The 23698-nt window shown below is 42.1% G+C and overlaps 1 protein-coding gene across 1 annotated transcript in view; it reads left to right on the top strand.

Annotated features, from left to right (window-relative positions):
• The window catches only part of SORCS3 (sortilin related VPS10 domain containing receptor 3), a 549191-nt gene that overhangs the window by 461463 nt on the left and 64030 nt on the right, over positions 1-23698 (top strand). The window contains exon 14 of the mRNA XM_036265289.1: positions 6531-6638. Coding sequence (XP_036121182.1) covers positions 6531-6638 — 108 coding nt within the window. The remainder of the gene's footprint in view (positions 1-6530; positions 6639-23698) is intronic.

The following is a 23698-nucleotide window of genomic DNA, read 5'->3' as shown; positions in this document are numbered from 1 at the left end:
CAATCAGTTCAGTTATTTTGTACTATATATCTCGAGCTGATGTTATTTTGCATGCAGATGTATATATATTTGCTTAGGGAAAAGATACCAGCCTACCCACTCTCACACAAGGGTATGGTGGCTCTCAAATTTAAATAATAGCTACATTGCCTTTCAGAGAAAATAGGAATCATAATTGAAAAGTGGAAGAAACTTTAGCTAAGCTAACAAGGCATGCTGTTTCCCATAAATTGAAATGATAGGGAGCTAGATATGCGTGAAGACAAAACAGCATACAAATGAACCCATGTTTTCGTGACCATGTACATTTAGATGCATTGAGATTAAAACCTAAGTGCTATTTCAGGTAAGCCTTCCAGCCAGTATTACCTTTGTACCGTAGAAGCATTAGAGTGAAGTGAACAATGGAGCCCCATGAAATCAGTGCTCTAATGAAAACTCACAATATACAGAACTACTAATCAGCAGGTAGACTGGGATCCTATCGTGTGCTTAGCCCTGACAAGCTCTCAGTGTCTCCTTTCAGTGGGATGTTCTTGGAAACTGAAAGCGAAGCATCACCTAGCCTCTTTTGTTCCTTTGTTCTTCTATTAAATGGTTGTGAGCACCAGCTTTTTGTTCAAAGAAACATTCACATGAAAACAATAGTTCAAACAAATATGTGTCTCTGAGAAGTGAAAGGCATGTGCTATTCTGAAGACCTTCTTGGTGGCTAAAATGCCACCACCTCATGCATTGCGATAAAATAAAATAGAACAATGCACCTCACCAAAGGGTGGATCATTGATTCTCAATAACCATTATAATTCTATTTCTGTGCTAGAGACTCCTATGGAGGGCTCTGGTTGTTCCTGGAAGATTCTGTTCCATTTTAGTGGATGTTATTTCAATATCATAAAATCATAGACACATGAGCAAGGAAGGGTTTTAGAAGACATGTAGTCTACTTTTACAAATGTAGAATAACAAATAACTGTCATGCCTAAGAGGGTCAGTATACTTCACCAGAATACCACAGTGCTGACTGACTTACAAATACCTAAGACAGAGAGTTCCCATCTTGTACAATTGTCTTTAGTTTGTTAGAAAGATAATTTTTGTGTTGAGCAATAATGAACTTGCTTGTAACTTCTGTCCATCAGTTTCTGTTCTACTAGACAGATCTATGCAGAATGTTCAATATAGAATTCCTGTGAGCTTTAGAGTTTTGGGAAGGACTGCAGGTGGAAAGGAATTTCTTTGTCTAGCCTTTGTAAGTTCTGAAAAATGATCATATATCTAACTCAAGACATATTTTATGTATTTTTCATTTATTCCTCAGAATGTATTCCTCGATATTCATTGAGCATATACTATTTATTTACCATTAGTATAGGTGTTGGGATATACCAATGAACAAAACAAAATATTTGGAGCTTATATTCTTGTATACAAATATTTGACTCTAATCATTAGAGTTGTGAGAAAGGAAATCTTTTCTCCCTTATTCTATCAGTATTGTTAATTGATATTCTCATGCATTTAACTATATTTTCTCAAATTTTATTCAAAGACATTATACCTTTCCAGTAGTCAATAAATATTTTTGTTTGTTTAACTATTTTGAGGCTTTCTTACTAAAAATATTATAAGGCAATGGTAATTAATTCAGCTCTATTATTCTCTTCCCTAAGCTGTCTTCAATTTGTACAACCTGTTGTTTCTAGAACAACCTGCTTTAATCACACTGATTGTCAGTTTTCTACAATGATTGAAACTGAACACAGTATTTAGGATCTGATAGAAGGATAATTTATTTCATTATGCATGTTATCTGTCTGTGAACACATGCTAGACTCAGTGGCTTGATTACCTTTCACAGTAGTGACACTTCTGGGAAATATTTGTGTTGAAACTGACAATGACCCCGTTTTTGTTTAGTTTGAGCTCATCATTAGTTACTATTTTCCTTTCTCCCACTACAGGCCTTTTAAAAAATATTTTCTATATTGATTTGAGCGAGGGAGGAAGGGAGAAGGAGAGAGAAATATTGATGAGAGAGAACATCGATTGGCTGCCTCCTGCATGCCCCCCACCAGGGATTGGGCCCACAACCTGGGCATGTGCCCTGACCAGGAATTGAACTGGCAACCTCTTGGTGCAAGGGTCAATGCTCAACTACTGGGCAATACCGGCCAGGCAACTACTATAGGCCTTTAAAAAAAAAAAAAAAAAATTAAGTATCAGGCTTTAATTTGGCCTTACTTTATACGTGACTTCAAAACCTACATTTCCAACTTTGACCACTCCCTGAAGATCTGGATCCCTCCATCCACAGGCCTCCTTGACAGTGTCACAATGTGGAAGGTCCAAAAAGCACTAACCCCTTATGTGGAACAAAAAGAAACTCTTTCCACTTCCCTATCTCACTGACTTTACCTTCCAACCCCCTGTTGGCCACAATTTCTTTCTTTTGCTCAAGCTATCTGTATACATTCTATCACCAAACCCTGTTTACTTCACCTCCAAAAATACCCTACGTCTTTCCATCTCTCCCTATGTCTAGTATTATAACCTTTGTCCCAACCTCTTCTCTTACGTGGTCTCTGATAATTGCCATCCCCCACCCCAATTTGTCTTCTTGCATCCAGTTTGGGCCCTGACAATCCACCCATCACAAAGAAGTAAAAGTTGTATTTTAAAGTTTAAATCAAATCACACCTTTCCCGTGTCAACTGGAACAGGGTCCTTTCCAGTCTGGCCCATCCCTATTTTGATTCCGTTTCCGGTCTGCTAGTTTCCCTTCCCACGAATCTACAACCACGGATCGGTTTTCTGTCCTTCCCACACAGCAACCTCCTTTCACATCAGCACTTCCCTCTGGAGTGGCTCTCCCTTGATCTTTGCACAGCTAGTTCCTTATTATCATTCAGATCTCAGTTTAAATGTCACCTCCTCAGGGAGGATTTCTTAAATTTCCGATACAAAGCAGCTATTCAGTCACTCTCCATCACATCACTCTATTTTAATTGTCTCCATGACACCTTTTTCTAACTCATATTTTTGTATCCATTTATCTGCATATCCTTGGTCTCCTCTAACTAGAATATAAGTTTCCCTGAAGGAAGGGCCCTCCCTTCCTTGTTCGCTGCTGTTGCCCTGGAACAAGGCATTCCTGAAGCGGCCACATTAGCCATCAATACATATTTGATGAGTGAGTTTTATTTTATTTGGATTCTGTAGTCCTGTCTTGCCACTATTTGGAGGCCAATCATAACTTGCCTCCTGCCTCTCTGAGTGTCGGCAATCCTACCAACTTCAATTTCACCTGGGGACCTAATGAGGAATTCCTAATTCCTTTGTCTAGGCCATTAATGAGCTATTGGACTGAGCCGGAGAAGGCGGGTCTCCTGGGAATACTGTTCAATACAGTTACCTCAGACCATTCGAAAACTCCTGGGCATCAAAAAGAATCTCACCAATGGCGAGTCATCCAGACCCAGACTTATGCTCAGAGATTAACATTTTTACTGTTGCATTATTGTTTGGAGTTTCTTTAGGAGTTTTGCTTTGGTTGTAATCATTAGTCAAGTGTTAGCAATTACTGATCTCGGAAAGTCACCTGAACGGCACAATCCTGGATTTCCAAGTGGCTCACTGACAAGTGGGGGCCTCGGATCCATTCCTCACCCTGACCCCGGAGACCTGTCCCCTTGCTCGTGCCCACCGTACGTCACCTTCGGACTTTGGTTACCTTATCTGCTGGTTTCCCACCTGGATTTGGCATCTCTCGTTTTCCCTGCTCATCCCAGTCTTCCCGCCAAGCCATGCTTCTGCTCCTTCCCTATAATTCAGTTTATGCAGTGGGCTTTTGTCTTCCACGATTTCTCCCTTCGTCTTTGGCTTCGGTTTTCTTTGGGGCTTCTGTCTTGGAGCTGGAAGGCTGTGATTGTCCCTCTGCACCGACTCTGTGGTGACTTATCTTCATGTACAGTGTAGAGATAATTACCCCCTGCCCTGCTATTATTATGTCAGAGGTATGAAGGCTCCTCCTCTCCTGGGACACTGGTGACGCAGTTTGCTCTGCTGGTGTTAGTAACGGACCGTCCTCCGTAAGGAAACTCCGAGCATGCGTCAAGAACAGAGGCCTTTGATCACTTTGGCTTTTTGCTATCAAGACAATAAACCATTTTATTCAAAGTCCAAACAAATAAGACATTAAACAAACATTATCTCACTTCCTGGGCTTGCCACACAGAGGTAACTGGTTAGCGGCCATGGCACACTCTGAAACAACTACAGGCAATTTAGGGTCCAAGAGGGTGCCTGGCAGAGGACTGTAAGGTCCATTCCCAAGCATGCTTTTGTTTTCCCTTCTGCAAGCGGAACCTCATCTCCAAGAAAGCAGCTTAGATCTGTCCAACTTTCTCTGAGTCAGCTCAGATGATTATTTAGCCTTTAGACGATTTAAAATATTAAAATAACTGAGTCCTTAAAAGTCAAGGCAGCGTCATTAACTATTTTTTATTGCTTTACACTAGACATCCCACACGCATTCATTTTACATAACTGAAACTTTGTGCTCCTGGGTCAACCTCTCCTTTCTCCCTCCTGCTGCCACGCTCCCCTGACACCAACATGTACACGCATATGTATCAAAACATCAGATTACATGCTTTAAATATAAATTAATTTTATATGTGAAAGGTATATGGATAAAGTTGTAGGTTTCTTTAAATGTCAAGGCGTACACTGATAATTTAGGAACCCACAAAACTTTTATGACCAACTGTCTGCTTTGGGATCCTGGATATAAACTAGGTACACCATAATTATAAAAATTGTCTGAGAGCCTAATTATTATAATGGGTAAAGAGATCGACTTTCTAATTCCTTTTCATCAATATATTGAGGAAAAGAGGATAAGACAATGAGAAAGAGACAGAGACAGAGAGGCTGAGAGAGTCAAGGAAGTAAATAAATGGAGAACAGACTGAGTGGATTGACTAGTAATGGGGAAGAGACTCCTCCATCCGTTCATGGAAGCTGGTATGAATCATGCTAGAAAAGAAACTTGGGTGGAGTAGAAGAGTGTTCTTAATCATTCCTTTTTTTTTTTTATTCATTTACTTGTTTAACATTTATATAGTACCACATGCCAATTGCTCTGCTAAGTACTAGGAATACGAAAATGAATGGCATGGTCTTTGACCTCAAAGAGCTCACAGTTCAGTGTGAAAGTCAGACATATTTTTTGATAATGTGTATGTAATATCAGGATATAAGCAGTGTAATAAAGATATGTAGATGGAGCTAAAGGGTCATTCAGTGAACATGGCATACATGACCCCCTGAACTCCCAAGATTATAATGCTGAATTAAGGGATTCGAGATAAATTGAGAAGCCATCACTCAGCTCTATGATAGAAGGAGGCCTGGGTCTTATAGTAAAATAGATTCTCTACAGTTGAACTCAGAGAATCCTGTGTTGTGGAGTCAGAGAGCAGTTAAAGTTTAGCCTGGCCAAGCCCTGGCCAGCATGGCTCAGTTAATCGGGCACGGTCCTGTGCACCAGGAGGTCGCTGGCCCTATTCCCCATCAAGTGCACACGCCCTGGTGTGGGCTTGCTCTCCAGGAGGGGGCATGCAGGAAGCAGTCGGTCGATGCTGTTTGCACATCGATGTTTCTCTCTCTTTCTCCCTCTCCATTCCTCTCTTTCTAAAAATCAATAAACTATTCTTAAAAATGAAAAAAATAACCTGACCAAGAAAGATCTCAGAGAATGAAGCAAATGCAGCCGCTTGTAGACGGGGTGTCAGGAAATCTTTCCAGAGGAGATGGTCTTTGGGCTGTGTCCTCTGATCAAATCAAGGGCAGGCAGGTCCTTGGTAATACCAAGAAAGGTAAGGAAGCAGGGAGAGCCACTCAAGTCCTTAGCAGCATTCCTTAAAGAGTGTCTGATGTTGTATCCACAAAGGCCAGACCTTTCTCCTACCACTGGATGCAAGGTGGCACAGTGCTGCCCAGAATGTCTCAGACACTCAGTATGCGTCCCTAAAAGCCTCTTAAAATGGCACCGGGGAAGGAAAATAATCCTAACATCTATTCTGAATAAATAGGAAATTGCTTTTTTTTAAAGGTATCGTCTGAAAGACATACACACACCCCTCCCATAGGGTACACTCAGCACTACCCAATTTATCTGTATCAAAAACTCCAAGGGCTGAATTGATTGTGCAGTAAATTGAACCTCAGATTCCATTCTAAGTACTTGAAACGTGACACTCTATCCACTAGGATCCCTTGCTTGTTTTTTCTATTCTAATATGTTGAAATATTCCTGCAGCCCTGGTATTGTCTCTGCCTGGGCCAGGAAATGCAGTTTTGATCAAATCTCATAATAATATGGGGAGATGTTGAAGATTAATGCCTATTGATAATCCAAACTGCCAGAGAGCGAGGCACAGAGAACTTAATAACCTGAAACGTTGTTGCAGAAGAGTGTGGTTTTATTTTCAGCTGTCTCTTTCATGTACTTGTTTCTAACCCAGGGTGAGTTTTGATGAGGGCCACTCCTGGGACAAGTATGGTTTCACTCCAGTTCCGCTCTTTGTCGACGGGGCTCTGGTGGAGGCGGGAGTGGAGACCCAGATCATGACGTGAGTACTGCTTTTGCTTTTGGTCCAAAGGAACCCAGAATCCTGGGTGCTACTTTACCCAACAAGGCCATGGATTTTCTCCAGGGAACCCTGCACCACAGCATTTCAATCTCTGGGCCAATGTTTTCTCATCTGGAAAATGGAAATATCTATGCTTGTGCCACCAATCCAACAGACTACGCACCGGAATAGAGAAGCTAGGCTAATCACTGAAATGATAAGATTTCTTACAGAATTGAAACTAGTATCGTAACCAATTTCCATTCATCCAAAACCCAAGCAAAGAGAAAGCTTATGTCTCTACATGTGTTTCTGTCTTTCCTAAACTTTCCAGTAAAAGACTAGGAACAGGGAAGGAGGACACAAAACAGCCGACATACTGAGAACAGGGCATGTCTTCAGAGAAACCCCTGCAGTCGGCCACACACACACACTCGTGCTTACCGTTGTCCTTGTTCCACGTTAGATTAATTTATTGTCAGAATTTGTCTACACCACAATGTGACTGGATCTTACTGTGAAAGCCATGCATTAGTTTCTGAATACTAAAGAAAATAATAATTTGATACTGTTTTCTAAAAGTTTATCAGATTTTAATCTCTAAAATGTTGATCACCTGGGTGTGTTCGTGTGCATGGATGTATGTGGGGGTAAAGGGGGATCATTATGGTGATCCTACAGCAGTTGGTACCACCCCCCACCTCCTCAACTCCCATAATAACAAGTCGACTCTATTATTAAGCTGTCAAACCATTTTAAGTGTTGACACTGTTTTATGCAAGTTTATCTGTACAACATAAACAGTCTTTAAGATAGAGTATATCATTAATGCTCAGAGTCTAAAGCTTTATTACTAGTGGATATACTACAACAATATGTAGCATAAGTATTAGTTGAAATCTAGATGTTCAAAGGCAGTAACAATTTAATTTTTTTCTAAAATACAAATGATTAGGTGCATATACAGATATATGTGTAGTGACTATGTATGTAACTGTGTACATAGACATGTACACACACGTGTGTGCATACACACAGACAGACAACAGAGATAAGAGAGAAATCCCAAGGGTTTAGGGTCCTGGAAAGATCTTTATAAAGTTGTACTGTAAAAAAACAAAGAAAAAGAAATTGGTACTACCTGTTATATGCTAGATACTGTTCTTGATGAAAAAATAAGAAAGACACTCCTGTTCTCTCAGAGTTTGCATGTTTATACACTAAATCAATGTGATATAAAAATGGCATGTTACCCAGAATATTCTGCTAACAGATTAAAAATTGTTCTTGTGAAATCCAGGAAGTGAATGGAATCCTAGGAAAACCACCATCTTTTTGCAGGAGAACCTGTGACCATGAGCTGACACTTCCAAAATTATTTCCCATCCTTCACTGAATCACTAGGTATAAAATCTTTTCCACAACTCCCTCTGCCCTGGGCGTGAGCGAGTTAAGTATTGGAGTCTGCGTTCTGGAAGGCGAGGTGCGTGCGTCCGGGAGGGCTGTGCCATCTGCCTCAGCTTATCAAGGCAGCCGTGGCTGCCCCTCGTATCCAAACCGGGCATGTCCCAGCGTCCTGGGCAGCAAAGACGTGCCTGGGCCTGAACTCAGGTATCCCCGTTTCTGTTCCAGACAGACCTACTGGTCCTCCTTCTATTCTGGCTTCTCCTCATCTCACAATGTGCTTTTCCTTGCCTTCTCTTCCACGAGGCCTGTTTGCACTCATTGCACGCTTCTCTTGGGCATCACTTTGGACAATATCGCATGGCCTCTAATTTCTATATGACCTGGCATTCCCTAGCAAATTTAAGGCCACCGCTTAAATTCTCTGTTCATCCAATCTTTAATATTAATCTTTTTCCCCCCTCAGAATCAGATAGAGTTTAGCCGGTCACATGGGCGTGAGGGAGATTGACCTTAGGGCCAAACCATTTACTGAAAAGACTAGCCAGCAATCCTATTTCCTCTTCTCCCCACCGCAGCTCCTCAAGAGCATGGTGGGGTGTCTGCCCCCGCTTCTGCTTGCTCATTGTGATACTTTAAATGCCTAGAACAGCGCATTCTTTTCTTATATAAGATTTGGGACGGGGAGGTATTTGTCCTTTCATGAAATTAAGATGCATTTGGAAGCAGTCATCTACCCAAGTATAAATCATTCGGGCTACCTGTTTTTAACTCTTTATTCAAGGCCAGATTTTTCTAGTATGAAAGCTTTTTCAGGGCTCATCCCACAGCCAGAAGGTGAGCTTTGAAAGGATGGTCAAGCGGCAATTTCTGAAAATGCCTAACCTGCAACTTAGCCGGAAGCTTACTAATGATGTTAGCTGTCCTTCTGTCCCCTCCCCTCACTGCCAACCCCATGCTGGCTCAGCTGTGGTCAAGAAGAAAACAGGGCTCACACGCTCACTGTAAGATTTTCCTGCCTTATCTTGTCATCTTCAGTGGGAGGATTTAAATGTTTAACAGTTTGTGATGGTTAATTTTATGTGCCAACTTGACTGGGCCCTGGGGTGCCTGAATATTTGGTCAAACCGTGTTCTGGGTGTTTCCGGGATGGTGCTTTGAGATAAGATTCACATTCAAATGAATAGGCTGAGGAAAGCAGATTGCCCTCTCCTACGGTGGGTGGGCCTCACCCAATCAGGTGAAGGACGGAATAGAAAACAAAGGCTGTCCCTTCTTTCAGCCAAAGAAACGTCCTCCTGCTTGGCTGCCTTTGAACTGGGACATGGTTTTTCCTTGCCTTCGAACTCCAGCTGAAACATTTGCTCTCCTTTGGCCTCAAGCCTGCAGACTGGAACCCCACCATTGGCTCTCTTGGGTGTTTGGCTTGCCAACTCACCCTAAATATCTTGGAACTTGTACACACACACACACACACACACACACACACATGTCCTGTTTATTCTGTTTCTCTGGAGAGCCCCTAATACACACTTTATTCATTAAAAAACATAAGCTTCTAATACGTTTTAGACCATCTCGGGGGATGTAAAAGAGGTCAGTCCAATTCTGTCTACCTTACTGAGCTCTTAGGCTGATGTGTTGTGAGGAGTCGGGCTACTCTAACCTTCAAGGAGCCCTGGTTATATCCTGGGGTGTGAGCAGAGGCAAGTGCAACCTCGCGCATGCACAGGGTGGCGTCGGGTTGGTCTGAAGTCCCTGCAGCAAGCAGTTCAGTGGCAAACTGGCGGAGGGTGAACAGAATGTCAGCTTGAAGAAAGCACAGCTTTGCAACAGTGTTGCTGAGTGCTGTGGCCTCAGTGCCTAACGGGGTTTGGCACACAACAGGATGTCAGTAATTATTGTTTTGAGAGAATGAATTATTTCCAGGCAAATGACAGAACACAAAGAAAGGAAGGAACCACGAAAGAGTACGTGTGGCTGGGTGTTAAGAGCTGAGACTGTGAAGGGCCTTAGTTTATGTTGAAGACATGACCTGCATCCAGACTGATGTTCTCACAGTTGAAGGTATGGAAACACCGCTCCTCTTCTAGAAACCCCTGGAGGTGTTTCCATCGCCTTCAGGATCAAATCCAAACTCGTCGGATGGCCTACAGATACCCACACTGGCCGCGTGTCTGGGACCTCATTTCTGGCTTCCATTCTCTGAACCACTGGTGCCTTCCTGTCCCAGGGCGTTTGCCTATAGACCTGCTTGGAACACGCTTGTCCTCCCTGCACAAACAACCACCCTTCTAAAGAGCTTTCAAGACATATTCTAAGTAAGCACCCCTTCCTTAACCCACCAGATGAGCTTGGGTCCGCAAGCTATATGCTATTCAGGCCCCATATATGTATCCCTTGAAAACTTTTCAGACAATAAATATTAGTAAAAAGGGCATTGTTTGTTTAGTACCTTCTCCTCCACCTTCATCCCCCCCTCACTACAGACCAACAGACACACGTGCGTATGCATGGACACACGCATGGACATGATTTACGTTCCCATGAGAAAGGATCTTTGTGCATCCTGCTCTTTGAGCACCATATCTTTAGCAGGTGTGTGCCAGCACTGAGGATTTAACAGTATATGTGGATGGAATGAATAGGTGAATGAATTAACCAGTGCCGCATATGGTCCTAATAATCTTACCAGTGTTTTGATTGCCGTGACTTCCCTGGCCCATGGCTCCAGCATCTTAGATGTGCATCCTAGAGATTCTGAAGTGCTGTGATCAGAATCCGTAGTTGCCAGGTGTGGGTGTCTGTGTGCAGAGGTGTGTGTCAGGGTGATGCAGCAGGGGCTGGAAGGCATGTGGGCACAGTGGGCAGCTGGAGAACGAGGACCCTCCTGGGAATGGCTTCTGATTTCCCCAGCGTCCACTCCTCCCGAAGGCCACCACTCAGCAGTGTGAAACCTTCTAACACCGCGGCTCTGCAGGGAAATCTGGGTGGGAGAAAGTCCCCAGCTTGAGGCATGGGGTTTGCTTACTTTTATTGCTCCTTTTTCGCTGTCTTTTCAGATGTTATCATTTCAACATTTCCTTGGTAACCTTGACAGAAACCATCTAGTCTAGCCTAATTCACAGTGAAATGTGACCATTCTTATTACTTAAGGCAGACGACAGGGCGAGATGATTGACAAGGCGGAGGGCCTATTGCCATCGCAGGCAGTGAGGAGATGCTGGTGCCTGTGAGACCCCTGGGCTTCTCTGTTTCTTGAAAAGCTTGCCCCCAGATTAGCACTTTACAGAAAGCTCTGTTTTGCTCAGCTTAGATGTGAAATCAGATGGAAAAATATAGTTCTCCTGCATGCTCAAAGCTACGTTTGAAATTCTTTCTTGATATGAAATGTTTGAAGCAGTTAGCTGTAATTTAGCTGATCTTTTACAGAGGCTGGGGAGAACATAGCAACCTTCAGGGAAAAAAAATCCCCAAAAGGAAGAGGCACAGTTTTCCTGGAAGAACGAGCAGACACTTCTTCCCAGGAGTGAGCGGCAGCCAACCTGTGTCTGCTCCACACCCGCCCTCCTTGGCCGGGCATCTCGTTGAGCACTTTCTCAAACCTGATTTCACTGAAATCTCCCAACGATCAGCCAGGTAGTCAGATCGCCATCCTCGGGCAGAGGAGGACACCAAGGCTCAGGGAAGTGAAGTGCTCAGCTCACATGCTCTGTAAGAGGCAGAATGAGAGCGAGGGATGTGAATCTCAAACTTCAGGCTCGGAGCGGAAATTTGAGGAAAAGTGCTAGAATTCTGCAGGGTTTCTTCAGTTCCTGAAGGACCGATGTGTGTGGGGAGAGGGTCAGGCTGTTAGTTACTCAGTATGGGTGACTGTCCACGGTGCTGCTAGACACCATGTCACAGCAAGGCCACACATACTCCTTTGGGAAGATATGACAAACATGAGAAAGAACTGGAGAACCATTAAATGGGAAGGGATGGCTCAGATTGTGGCTGTCGTTGGGTAGCTAAGAAGCGATTGAAGGCAGAGTAGCTACAAAGGCTGCGTAGAGAGGAAGAGGAGAGAGTCTTTGCAGCTGTGAGACTGTGGGAGCGAACTGGAGCATAGGACCCTGCCTGGTTTGCAGAGGGGAGAGCGAAAGGTGGGAGGGGTTAGGGATTCTTTCCGCATGTCTGGGGCCGATTGCCTGGCCAACTCTCTGCACAATCCAGTCTCACCATCAATCCGCCAGTAGAACGAATAGCCAAAGTGAAGGGGGAGACAGAAAATGTTGCCTAGAAATTGTGCAAACCCCAAAGCTGGAGAGGTTTAAAGAAAAAGCAAAAATAAAAACACACACACAAATGAAAAACAGCCAAGACCTTCTTTCCACTTCAGAAACTGGGACCACCTGCTCAGCAGGGAGCGCGCCCTTAGATACTGCCTCAGCGCAGCGGAGCCCCAGCCTGGGCCTAAATGCATTGTTTAGCCTCCAGTCACTGCATTCAGTAATGTCATTGGCAAGGAACCGGTGCTGTTTCCATTGATCTGTTTTCCAATTCTCTGCTGTTTGCTGGAGGAGCCTGACTTGACTTTGCTCAAAGTGATTCGAGAAATCGGCGAATCCAGTGGAACTCCCCAGTCATCGCCTCTCGGGCGGGCTGCTGGGTTCACATTCTCAGGATGTCGTCAGACCTGCCGTCCACTCAGAGGCCCACTGTCATTTGTCAAGGAACACAAAAGCCAATTGTGTGCCCGCACGGGAATTTTCGTATGACACCGGGATGTCCTGGAGGCTGGCAGGGACCTGGGACTTGACAGTTTATTTTGCCCAGTGGGTTGCAGTGTGGGGATGGTGGTGGCTTAGGGCAGGGGTTTGGAGATCGATGTTCCAGGAACAGTGCTGAGGTTGCCACTTCACCGTGACTGTGACCCTACATGCCTCTACTTACCCTCCATCTGAGCTCAGGTGTTCTCACCTGGATGTGAGAATTAAGTTCAATAACCTCAGTCAAGTGACATTAGAGGTGTTTGTAGTCTCCACAGTCTAATGATTACGAAATGGGCCATCTGCAGGGAAGAACTGTGGGCAGACAGAGCAGTGATCAGCAAACTTTTTCTGGGCACAGGGTCTTTATCGCACCTTCTCCCGAGATGCAGTGTGAGAGCTGCCGTAGACAATACATAATGAGTGGGCATCAGCTTGTAGACACTGACATTTGCATTTCTCAGTTTCGCATGTCATAAAATACTGCTCTTCATTTGCACCCCCCCACCCCACATACACTCAGCATTTAAAATATAAAAACCATTGTTAGCTTTTAGGCCATCCAAAACAGATAGCCAGATCTGTCCCGTGAGCTGTCATTTGCAGACCCTGAACAACAGTGCCCGTGGAGCTTAATTCATTGTCGATATGTTACAAATATCACTAAAAATGTTGACAAAGTTTTGAAAAACTTCCCCTAATCATAAATGACTTCTCCAATTGCGCCCTTTTATGAAATGTTGAAAAGAAAAACCATTTGACATGGCCTGAGAGTGTTCTCCTTTCCGACCCAGAACCCAGACGAATCCTACCTCTTTCAGGAAGCCCTCCATTTGTCCAGCTCATCCTCATTTTCCTTTATTGAACTCCTATCTTAAACCTCAGGATTTGGCTCACAGGTATATTTAGTTTGGTTTGCACTTTTTTTTTTTATCATGGAGCCAAACTTTGCAAAGTCAGAAATATCTAGCAATGTTGAGCCCAAATGGCCACCGTCTACCAACCTGCTAGAGCTGCATGGTAGCTGCCCCTTGCGACTGGATGTGCTGTCTCTTGCCCCATCTCTTACCCGACATGCATGCATCTGCTTCTGTTGCTTCAGCTCACTCATTGTTCATTTAAGTTAGCCTCCTGGCTCTTATAAGATTTTTAATGTGATTTCCAAAATATATAGAGTGCTCATACAACTCAACGAAAGGAAGACAAAGAACCCAATTAAAAAATGGGCAGAGGAGCTAACAAGATATACAGGACATACAAATGGTCAACAAACATATGAAGAAATGCTCAACATCACTAAACATCAGAAAGATGTAAATTAAAACAACAATGAGGTACCACCTCACACCTGACAGAATGACCGCCGTCAACAAATCATCAAACAAGTGTTGGCGAGGGTGTGGAGAAAAGGGGACTCAAAGTACACTGCTGGTGGGAATGCAGACTGGTGCAGCCACTATGGAAAACACTATGGTGTTACCTCAAAAAATGAAAAATTGAACTTCCGTTTGACCCAGTGAACCCACTTCTAGGAATATACCCTAAGAAGTCTGAAACACTAATCAGAAAGAATATATTTACCCCTATGTTCAGAGCAGCACTATTTACAATAACTAAGATCTAGAAACAGTCTAAGCATCCATCAGTAGAGGAATGGATAACAAACCTGTGATACATATACACAATGGAGTACTATGCAGCTGTAAGAAAGAAAGATCTCTTATTATTTGAGATGACATGGAGGGACCTAGAGAATATTATCCTAAGCGAAACAAGCCATGCAGAGAAAGACAAATATCACATGATCTCACTTACTTATGGAATATAATGAACATAACAGTCTGAGGAACAGGGTAGACCCAGAGATGTGGAAGTAGGGTACAAACTGACAATCCTCAGAAGAGGAGGTGGGGGGAAGGAAGAGATAAACCACAGACCTTATATGCATGTATGCATAACTGATGGACAAGGACAACAAAGCTGGGGATGGGGTGGGGAGGATGAGGAAGAGGGTGTCAATGGGGAAAAAAGAAGAAACATCTGTAACAAAAATAAATTCATAAAAATAAATAAACACATAAATGCAGAAGGAAAAAAGATTTTAATGTGTAATTCTTAATATAAATTCTACATCCACACTTTCATAGCTATGTTGTGTTTCTTAAGGTTCTTTTTGAAAGTTTTAACAATGTACTTACATACAAAGAATAGTATCACACACGCCTGTGTTCCAACTACTAGGAATTAATGAATACTAATGTGTTGTCACTTTGGCTTCAGATTTTTAAATGTGCAGGGCATGCCAAGTAGAGGTAGTCTTCTTAGTATTGCCATTTCCAGACCTTTTATCCTTACACCCTACATAGATCAATGGCTGCCATGAATTTGATGTATATTCTTCTAATACATGTGTTGATACATTTAGTGCATATTTAATTTTTAATAAACATGTAAGTGATATTGCTTTAAATGTTTTATAAATGCATAGTTTACCTAAATGCTATCATTTTTTCACATGTGTCTGTCATTCAATAGTATCTATCTTTGGGTATATCCATCTGGTCCAGACACTTTCAGTGCTACTTAGAATTCTGTCGTGACATGAATATGCATATTTCTCCATTCTCCTATCAATGGCCATTTAGGTTGTTTCTGCTTTTGCATTACTCAAACAGTACTGTCGTATCTTTGTAGAAGAACCTCCAGGAATATGAGTCCTCCGAGCTATACACCTACAAGTAAAATCGTGGAGTCATGGTGAATTGGCATTGTCACCTTCATTTTGGAGTTTCCCGATTGTTTCCACACATCAGTCATCTTTGCAGTGAGAATATAAGGTCTTTTTTAGTGGGTAAGGATTAAAGTGCAACTGTCTTAATTCATCGTCCCCCATAGCACTGAGCATGGAGGCTTGTGCTCACGGGTGATCAGTGGACATATGGTGAGTGAGTAATACTATGGGACTGCAAATTATTTAAGGGAAAAGTATAACTTTTATGCTTTTCGTTTAATGGTTTTAGCTCTTGGTTCAGGATTTGACATAAAGTAGGAGACTGCGAGGATTAATGAAGTAGGAAAACCAAGTGTCCCTCCTTAGGCTCCTCTCTTAGAGATCTTTTAATTAGTGTCCTCCCTTAAGTGCCATCTTGAACATCTATTTTCACCCTGTTGCATCTCTCTCTTAGCGTCTCCTTCATCTCCCAACTCACCTACACGGGTCTGCAGACCACAACTGCTACCCCACTGTCATGGGCTTGGAGCTTTCATGGCGTTTACTAAGTTTTGAGAAAAGAATCAAAGTTGTTTGGACATAGAATGATTTCTTTCTTTTGCCTCTTCAGTTCCCATGCCTTGCTGTCCTCCCTTCCCCCTCCCCCAGTACATATTTCCAAGTCTTTCCATCCCTGCCTCCTCCCACCATTTCACTAATGATTGTATCATGTAACTAACACGGCTCCACTTGCAAGATTCTGTGCTATTGATCCCCTGCCTGTTTCTATTAAGGTCTAGTTCATGTCTCACTTTCGCTCAATGCAATCCCCCAGGAACTGCTGACCTCCTTTAGCACTCGTCCCATCTACACCCTAGTGGGAAACATTCGGGAGGCATGGGTATGCGCCAGTAGTCAGCAATGTGGTCTGCATTTCTGGAGGCTGCAACGCTGGCCGCTGATGGCTGACCTTTCCAGAACACTGCTCTTGCTGCTTTGGTTTGAAATCTGTTCTCAGCAGCTGCTTCCCTGGGAGCAGAAAAGAGGGTCAGTGGAAGCAAGAGGCAAGGAAGGCAAGAGTGGGAAGCCCAGACCTTTCAGAGAGGACTGGACTTTTACAGGGATATTTTAAAAAGGGATCAGGGGTCTACATGTATCAAGTTCCCCCCATCAAGGACATTTATTAGATCTTTATTAAACACTGTATTGAGTGTTCACTACAAGGTAGGTACTGTCCTAAGTACTCTAGGAGTTGGGTTTGGGCATAAACAAGATCTCTGTTGATGGGAAGTTTGTACAGTGATACCTCGGTTCTTGAACGCCTCGGATTTCGACCAAATCGGTATTCGACCAGGAGATTCGAGAAACTTTTGTCTTGGAATCCAAACAAATATTTGGAACTCGAACTTCCGAGATGAGCCGAGTTGAGCCGAATGGCGTTCATTCGGCCCAGCGCGCCTTGCTTGCGGCATCAGTGTGAGTGCAGAGAGAGAGTCACGCTTTGTGGAGAGAGTCACGCTTTGTGGAGAGAGTCACGCTTTACACTGAATTTAACCCTTAGACATACTGTACACTTTTATTTCTTGTTGAGACTTATGTTTTTCTACATATTATATACAAATTAGGCCAGTAAATAGGCATTTTCTGGGGCTTGGAACAAATTAATCCAGTTTCCATTATTTCCTATTGGGTTTCATTGCTTCGGTTCTCGAACAATTTGGTTCTCGACCGTCCTCCTGGAATGAATTATGTTCGAGAACCGAGGTATCACTGTATTATAAAACCCCTGATATACCTTACAGAAGGAAGACCAGTTTTTTTGAGGTTTATTTCAGTTCTGGTGTTCATGGACTCTGTTGTATCATCCAATTCTGAGATTTTAGTGGTATTGGTAGAGGGAAAGGACTATGGGGTAGGAGAAGAAGGAGGAAGAGGAAGGGAGAGGTGGATTAGAGAAGCTATGTTATTTAGGGTCCCAGCAAATCAGTTTTATTTTGTGGAAATTCTAGCATAGTCCAGGAGAGAGGAGGGGAGAAGAAAAGAGAAAGGAAAAGTAAAGAAAATAGAAGGAGAGAGAAAAGATACTACCATAAACCTTAGAGTTTCTCTAATTTCCAAAGATTCTAATCTCGACCACGGCTTCATATGATTGACTATCTCGCCTGAGAAAGATCAGAACTTTCGGTGATTGGAACGGGGTGTCAGAATGTTAAAAGTGGTTACCTCCAGGAGGGTTTTCAATTTTCTCATGTATAGATTTTTATAGTTTCAAAATTTTTATAATGAGAAAGCATTCTTGTTAAAATGAGAAAATGGAAACCATTTATCAAAATGTAGACATAAAAATAAGTATTTCCCAGTTATTGAAATAAAGGGTGCTGCATTAACTGGGTGGTTGTGTGGGTCACCCTTATACACCTCTGAGGTTGTCACCTAAAGGAAAGGAGAACCTTAACTACCCACCATTCCTTCCATGACCACCTGATACGCTGAGTACATGAATACTAAATCATCACAAATCCACAGGCTACTGAATGGAAAAAGGACATACGTCTCACTCACAGAGTAAAAATTCAGAAAGTTGCTAGATAGTGGCTTCTGATGAAACAGTGCTCTAAATAACTTCTTCAAGGTCATCTGGTTAATTTATGATGCATTTATAAGTTATTGTATATTTTAAAAATTAATGAAAGATTTAATTATAGCAAAGTAACCTATGACTTTTTGTGGAATGACTTCATCATAAATCTGCAGGCATTGCAGAACTGTTTTCTAGGTTTCTAAGAATTTTCTCTCAAATTAATGACATCTGTCCCATGAAAGGAGTTGAGGCTGGGGAAAAAGACCGGGTTGGGATTTGTCATCTCCTGACAATGGCTAATTCTGAGTCCTGGACAGAGGTGGTGGAGGAGATGGTGTGTGACTCAGTGGAATCCACAGTGGGTTTAGCTGTTTACTAAGAGGAATGAGAAATAAATCCACTGTGTCAGCGGAGGAGATTGCAGGCAGCCAGACTGAGTCATCGCAGAGCATTTGATTTGGAGCATATTCATCTACATGCGGTGTGGAAGTGACACCTGGACCCACGGGGGACTCTTCTGCCCTGACATTCGCAGGGCTTCTCCCTCACTCATACATTGAAGGTCTGTGCTTGCCCTCCAGCTTGCCAGCCATTAGCAAAGCCCAACTTAGACTCCATCACCCTAGCATATATGGGCTCGATAAGAACATTAAGTTATCGCTGGAGGGAGGCAGGATCATTTCTCAAGGGACCAGGAAATGTCATTGTCTAGGTCATTCTGAAAACTCATTTGATCCAATAGAGTAAGGGAGAAAGACTCTTCAGGGGAATGTCACCTCTTAGCACATCAAAGAAAATCCCCTCTCAGTAAAAACTGGTAGCACACATCTGTCATTCTAGAAAGGCAGGCTAGAGTTTGGAAGGTCCTGAACATCCTTTTGATACAGGAACCTGGAAGAAATTCCAGAAAAATACAGAGAGTGGGTTTTTGTTGAAGCTTTCCTTGGTGAACTGTAGCCCCAGATGTGATCACTTTTCTACTCTGCATTCCTCCAGCTATTGTTCATGACACTACTGTCATTTATGGGGTACCATGGTTCTACCTGCAGTCTGCAAAGGTTTCCCATGTAGTAGAAAGAGTAGTAAGAAGAGTTAGGTTCTTGTTCTTTGTAATCTTGACCAGGTCACTACCTTACCTGAGCCTTGGTTTCCCCAGCCAGCATATGAAAGGTTTAGGCCAAAGGTTCATCCCTAAGGACCTTCCAGCACCAAGACTTTATTATTATTATTATTATTATTATTATTATTATTATTTTCCATACCTTAGGGACTCTCAACTAGAGAACAAGTCAATAAGATCATCATAGTTCATGTTCAAGTATGTTATTCCCCATAGATTAGATGCTTTAGACCTTAAGACAAATGGAGCCATAAATGGAGCTCTGTAGATACATCTCTATTGATTTCTCTTTTCTTCCTCTCTCCAACTGTGCTTTCAGTTTTATCTGTTCCATAGTTTTTCTGCCTTTTGTGCCCACAGCCTATTGTGAGCTAGAGCTAAGAGGCTGTCCCAGAGTACCAAGGTACCAAAATGCACAAATGATTGCTAATGAGTCATACCCTTGAAATGGGTCTGAGCCTTTCTAGAAACACAGTGCTGAGAACTGTGTTATAACATGAGCAGCAACCACCTAAGTTGCACTCCTGGCTCCAGAACCTACTTGCTGTGTTGTGTTATTAGATGAATTATTTAACTTCTTTGAGCTTCATTTTCTTCGTTAAATAGGAATGATAAATGAAGTAAGATAATTCATGCAAAGTGGTTAGCATGCTATAAGTGTTCAATAAATTCTTACTAATATTGATCTTTCTGATTATTATTGTTATTTGATTGACTTTTAGTAGACTATCTACTGTTTTGAAAATTTGAAGTAGAGGTCATAGAACTATTAAAGCATAAGGCATACTATCTGTCCACAAAATTCTTAGGCATCCATCAGCAGACATAAATTATTATAGTCAAGTGCTATTATATAAAAATAATAATTTTAAATTATTTTTTAAATTTATACTACAAATTATAAACATACAATGCATCGAAACTTCATAATTCTGTTAAGTATTGTTATTATTCTCATTTTGCACATGAAGAAATAATAGTCTAGTTCATATGTTTAAAGAACTTTCCATAGATCTAGGATTGGGGCTCAAATCTCTTCTGTCTGATGCCAACACATTTGTGATTGACTACTTTATTCTACTTATTCTCAGGCAATCAATAAATGACAAGCACTTATGATGTGTAGAGCACTGTGTATGTAAGTTGCAAACGTCTAAGAGCTTAAAATTTAGCAAGGAAGGTAAGTCACTTATGTATATATTCTATGAATTTTGATACTTATGGAAGTGCTAAGGTAATACTCAAAATATGCTGCAAAAATGCAGAGGAAAGGGATATATTTTCTTTGGCGGAAGGAAAAGAATTGAGGGAAAAGTATCATGGAGGGCATAGAAACGTTATCATTTCCATTGAAACTAAAAAGAATAATTCAAGATTCTAGAATGATCTCAAAACCCTTAGAATGCTGTGGTTACATAATACAAGAACCTACAAACAAAACACATGGAGAAATGAAAGATTTCAGTATCTTAGGGAAATATTCTGCTAACTTTCTTGTGAAAACAAATAGACCCAGAAGTCAAAAAGTTAGTATGATTTTGGATATGAATAATACTATTAGTAAACTTCATTTAGAAGACCTTTATATAACCCTCCTCTCAACAAATATAGAATACACACTTTTAAAGCAAATATTTAGTACATATTTTTTTTAATAATTGATCATTTACCGGACCACACACAAACTCTGTACTAATTTCACAGGGCTGATAGCACTGAGATAATGTTTCCTCTAAATGGTATAATTAGATCAAAAATTTGAAATGATGAGGAGGAAAATAGATAAAGGGAAACACCTTATATGTTTATAAATAAAATCCTGGGTTATTTAGGAGTGGTGGTGTTTTTTAAAGAGGAAATCGGAATCATCACTATGAAATATTTAGAATTGAAAATGTTTCCCTTCCATCACCCCTCCCCAACTAGAAATTGCTGCCATTGTTTGACTTGAGACTTGGAGAATGGGTAGGCCCTGGACACGATAGATGTGGGGACCGGCATCTCAAGCAGAGGAAAAGCAGACACTAGGAAATTACGCTTGTTTCAGTGGAACGCTTGGAATTCTATTTGAGCACAAGTAACAGTGGGCGTGGCAGGAGATGATACTACGTACGTGAAGGAGGCCTTTGAATGAAAATCAAAGTTTATAGCATGATATTCCTGATTAAATCTTGTGAGAGTTCAAGGACAAGAGTAGGTACCTTGGGGGTTTTCTACATCATAGTTGATGGTGCAGAAATGAATGGGATTGCCAAGGTCAGGAGCAGGAACAGGGAAGGAGAAGGCTTAAGTTAGGACAGTCAGAGGCGAGATGAGGAAGAGGAGGAAAGAAGTACACTTAAAGAAGCGAGAGGAAGACAAGGAGAAGATGGTGGTCCTGGTGCAAAGGACTAGTGCAGCTAAGGAAAGACCTCTGCTTCTGCGGGAGACCACCATCTGTTTATACAGGGTTTCAAAGTTTAGAAGAGGGCGCGATCACTTAGCCTTGGGATACCTAAGGATAGCTTCTGAGAGGAGCTAGTATTTACGCAGTGACTTGAGATGAGCTTGAGGCAAGCAGAGACTAGAGGAGGATATTTCTAGTAAGGAGCATGGCAAAAACAAGATGTGAATAAAAAATGTGTGTGTTTGTGTGTGTGTGTGATATGCATGCCGGGGAGTCTACTAAATGTTTCGCAGCTATTATCCCTAGCACCTGTGTGTGTGCACGCACATGTGTGCAAGTGTCTATGTAGAGTAGGCATCTGTACAAAGAGAAATAGACAGTTTGGCTAGATCAAAGAGGGAAGAAGGAATAAAAGTCTAGAAGGAAATGTGAGGTCCAGACTGGAAATGGAATGCTAGTTCTAGAACCATAGTTTCTGTGCAGGTGTAGGGTCATTGGAATAATGCTTTAAGCCAACTGTCTGATAGGAGGTGGAGGATAAGTCTCATGAAGATGGCTATTTGATCTAAACAAGTAAAATTCGTGAGGAAGCAAGAGCTGGTGAGAACGTGGATTACAGTCTTCAGCAGGAGGAAGTGCAGCAAGTAAGAGCTTTTGTTTCACATGAATGTCAACTTGAATCCCAGCTCAGCCAGTATCTTGAGCCCAGGAAGCCCCAATATCCTCATCTGAAATCACTGTACCTCGGATTCTCAGGGCATTGTGTGGAGGATTCAGGATGATAATGGCTGCGAGCATTTAGCAGAGCCCTGGCACATGATAATCATAATAGTAAATAGCCTTTACTATTATCAGGACATGGAAATGAAACGCAGATGGAGCTGGTGAATGTGAGAGATTTTGTAGATGTTTAGTTGAAAAGGATTGCGTGTGGGGCTGGGGGTCAAGAGACAGGACCAAGTTGAGGACTGAGTCTCTACTGAAGCAAAGTTTACTTGCCTGGTGATGGATAATTCAGTTGAGATAACTACAGAAAGAAGGAAGTCGGGAAGGAATGGATAGAGTCAGCTTTGGCCTGGTCCTGCTTCCTGTTTCTTTAGGCAGATAAAGACGGGAAAGTTGGTGGATAGAAGAGCTCACGAGGCAGAGCTGGACTCATGGAGGGTGATATGGGACAGGGACAGGTCTGAGGCAGGTCATTGACAATACGACGTTATCCTCGTTGAGTTCATTCACATGTTCCCACAAAAGGCAGTCTGCAGTGAAGGCCTCCTTGTCTCGCTGTCTAGGCACTGTTTGATACTTCTTCTATACATTTCCAGTGGCTTCCTAGTAATGACTCCTCTCCTTGTCTTCTCTGAAGGATTGTGGTCAACCCCTCGCTCCTTGAAACTTCTCTCAGCTTTGCTACCTATGTGTGAAAGTTGATGTAATTAGAGAGGGGAAAAAGAACCAGATTACTATGCAGGAGAAAATCAGCTGACCCAGAACTGCTCTCTGGTAAAGAGAAAAACATCTTTACAGAGCCTACTCCTCTAATTATTTTTAGTGTGGCATTGTTTCTACCTAAATTATAGCAATTATATACCAAGATCCCCTTTGAAATCATTTAATTAATGAGTAGGTAACCCTCTGTGTGTATGGAATGCAAATAAAATCTTTTATTTTTGTGAACCAGCTTCCTCCTTCAAATTAATTGCTCCCCTCCCCACAAGGCTAACCCAGGTCTGGATAGTGGATTAGAGAAGCTGTGTTATTTAGGGTCCTAGAAAATCACAGTTGTTTGTGGAAATCCTAGCACAGTTCAGAATAATCAGGGGCAGTGAAGCTGCTGCTATTTTCTCCTGAGCTTGTTTTTGTCCTTCTAAACCCCAAAGGACACACAACTCAGCCATGCTCTTTGGCCCAGAAATAAGGGCAGATAAAGCTATTACCCCAATTTTGGAAGAAGTGAATGATTTGATAGATTAATTCTATCCATTATCAACCCAGAACTATTTATTGAGCATCTGTTTTATGAAAGAAATTCCAGTGAAGACAAAGATGAATGACTCAAGATAAATCCTTTCTGTATGGGGTCACCAGGAGATAGATAGCTTGTACTCCTG

This window comes from Molossus molossus, unplaced genomic scaffold (assembly GCF_014108415.1).
Source record: "Molossus molossus isolate mMolMol1 unplaced genomic scaffold, mMolMol1.p scaffold_m16_p_17, whole genome shotgun sequence".
NCBI classification, from domain to species: Eukaryota; Metazoa; Chordata; class Mammalia; order Chiroptera; family Molossidae; genus Molossus; species Molossus molossus.
The sequence above is the reverse complement of the archived record's forward strand: the minus strand, read 5'-3'. Positions and strand labels throughout refer to the sequence as shown.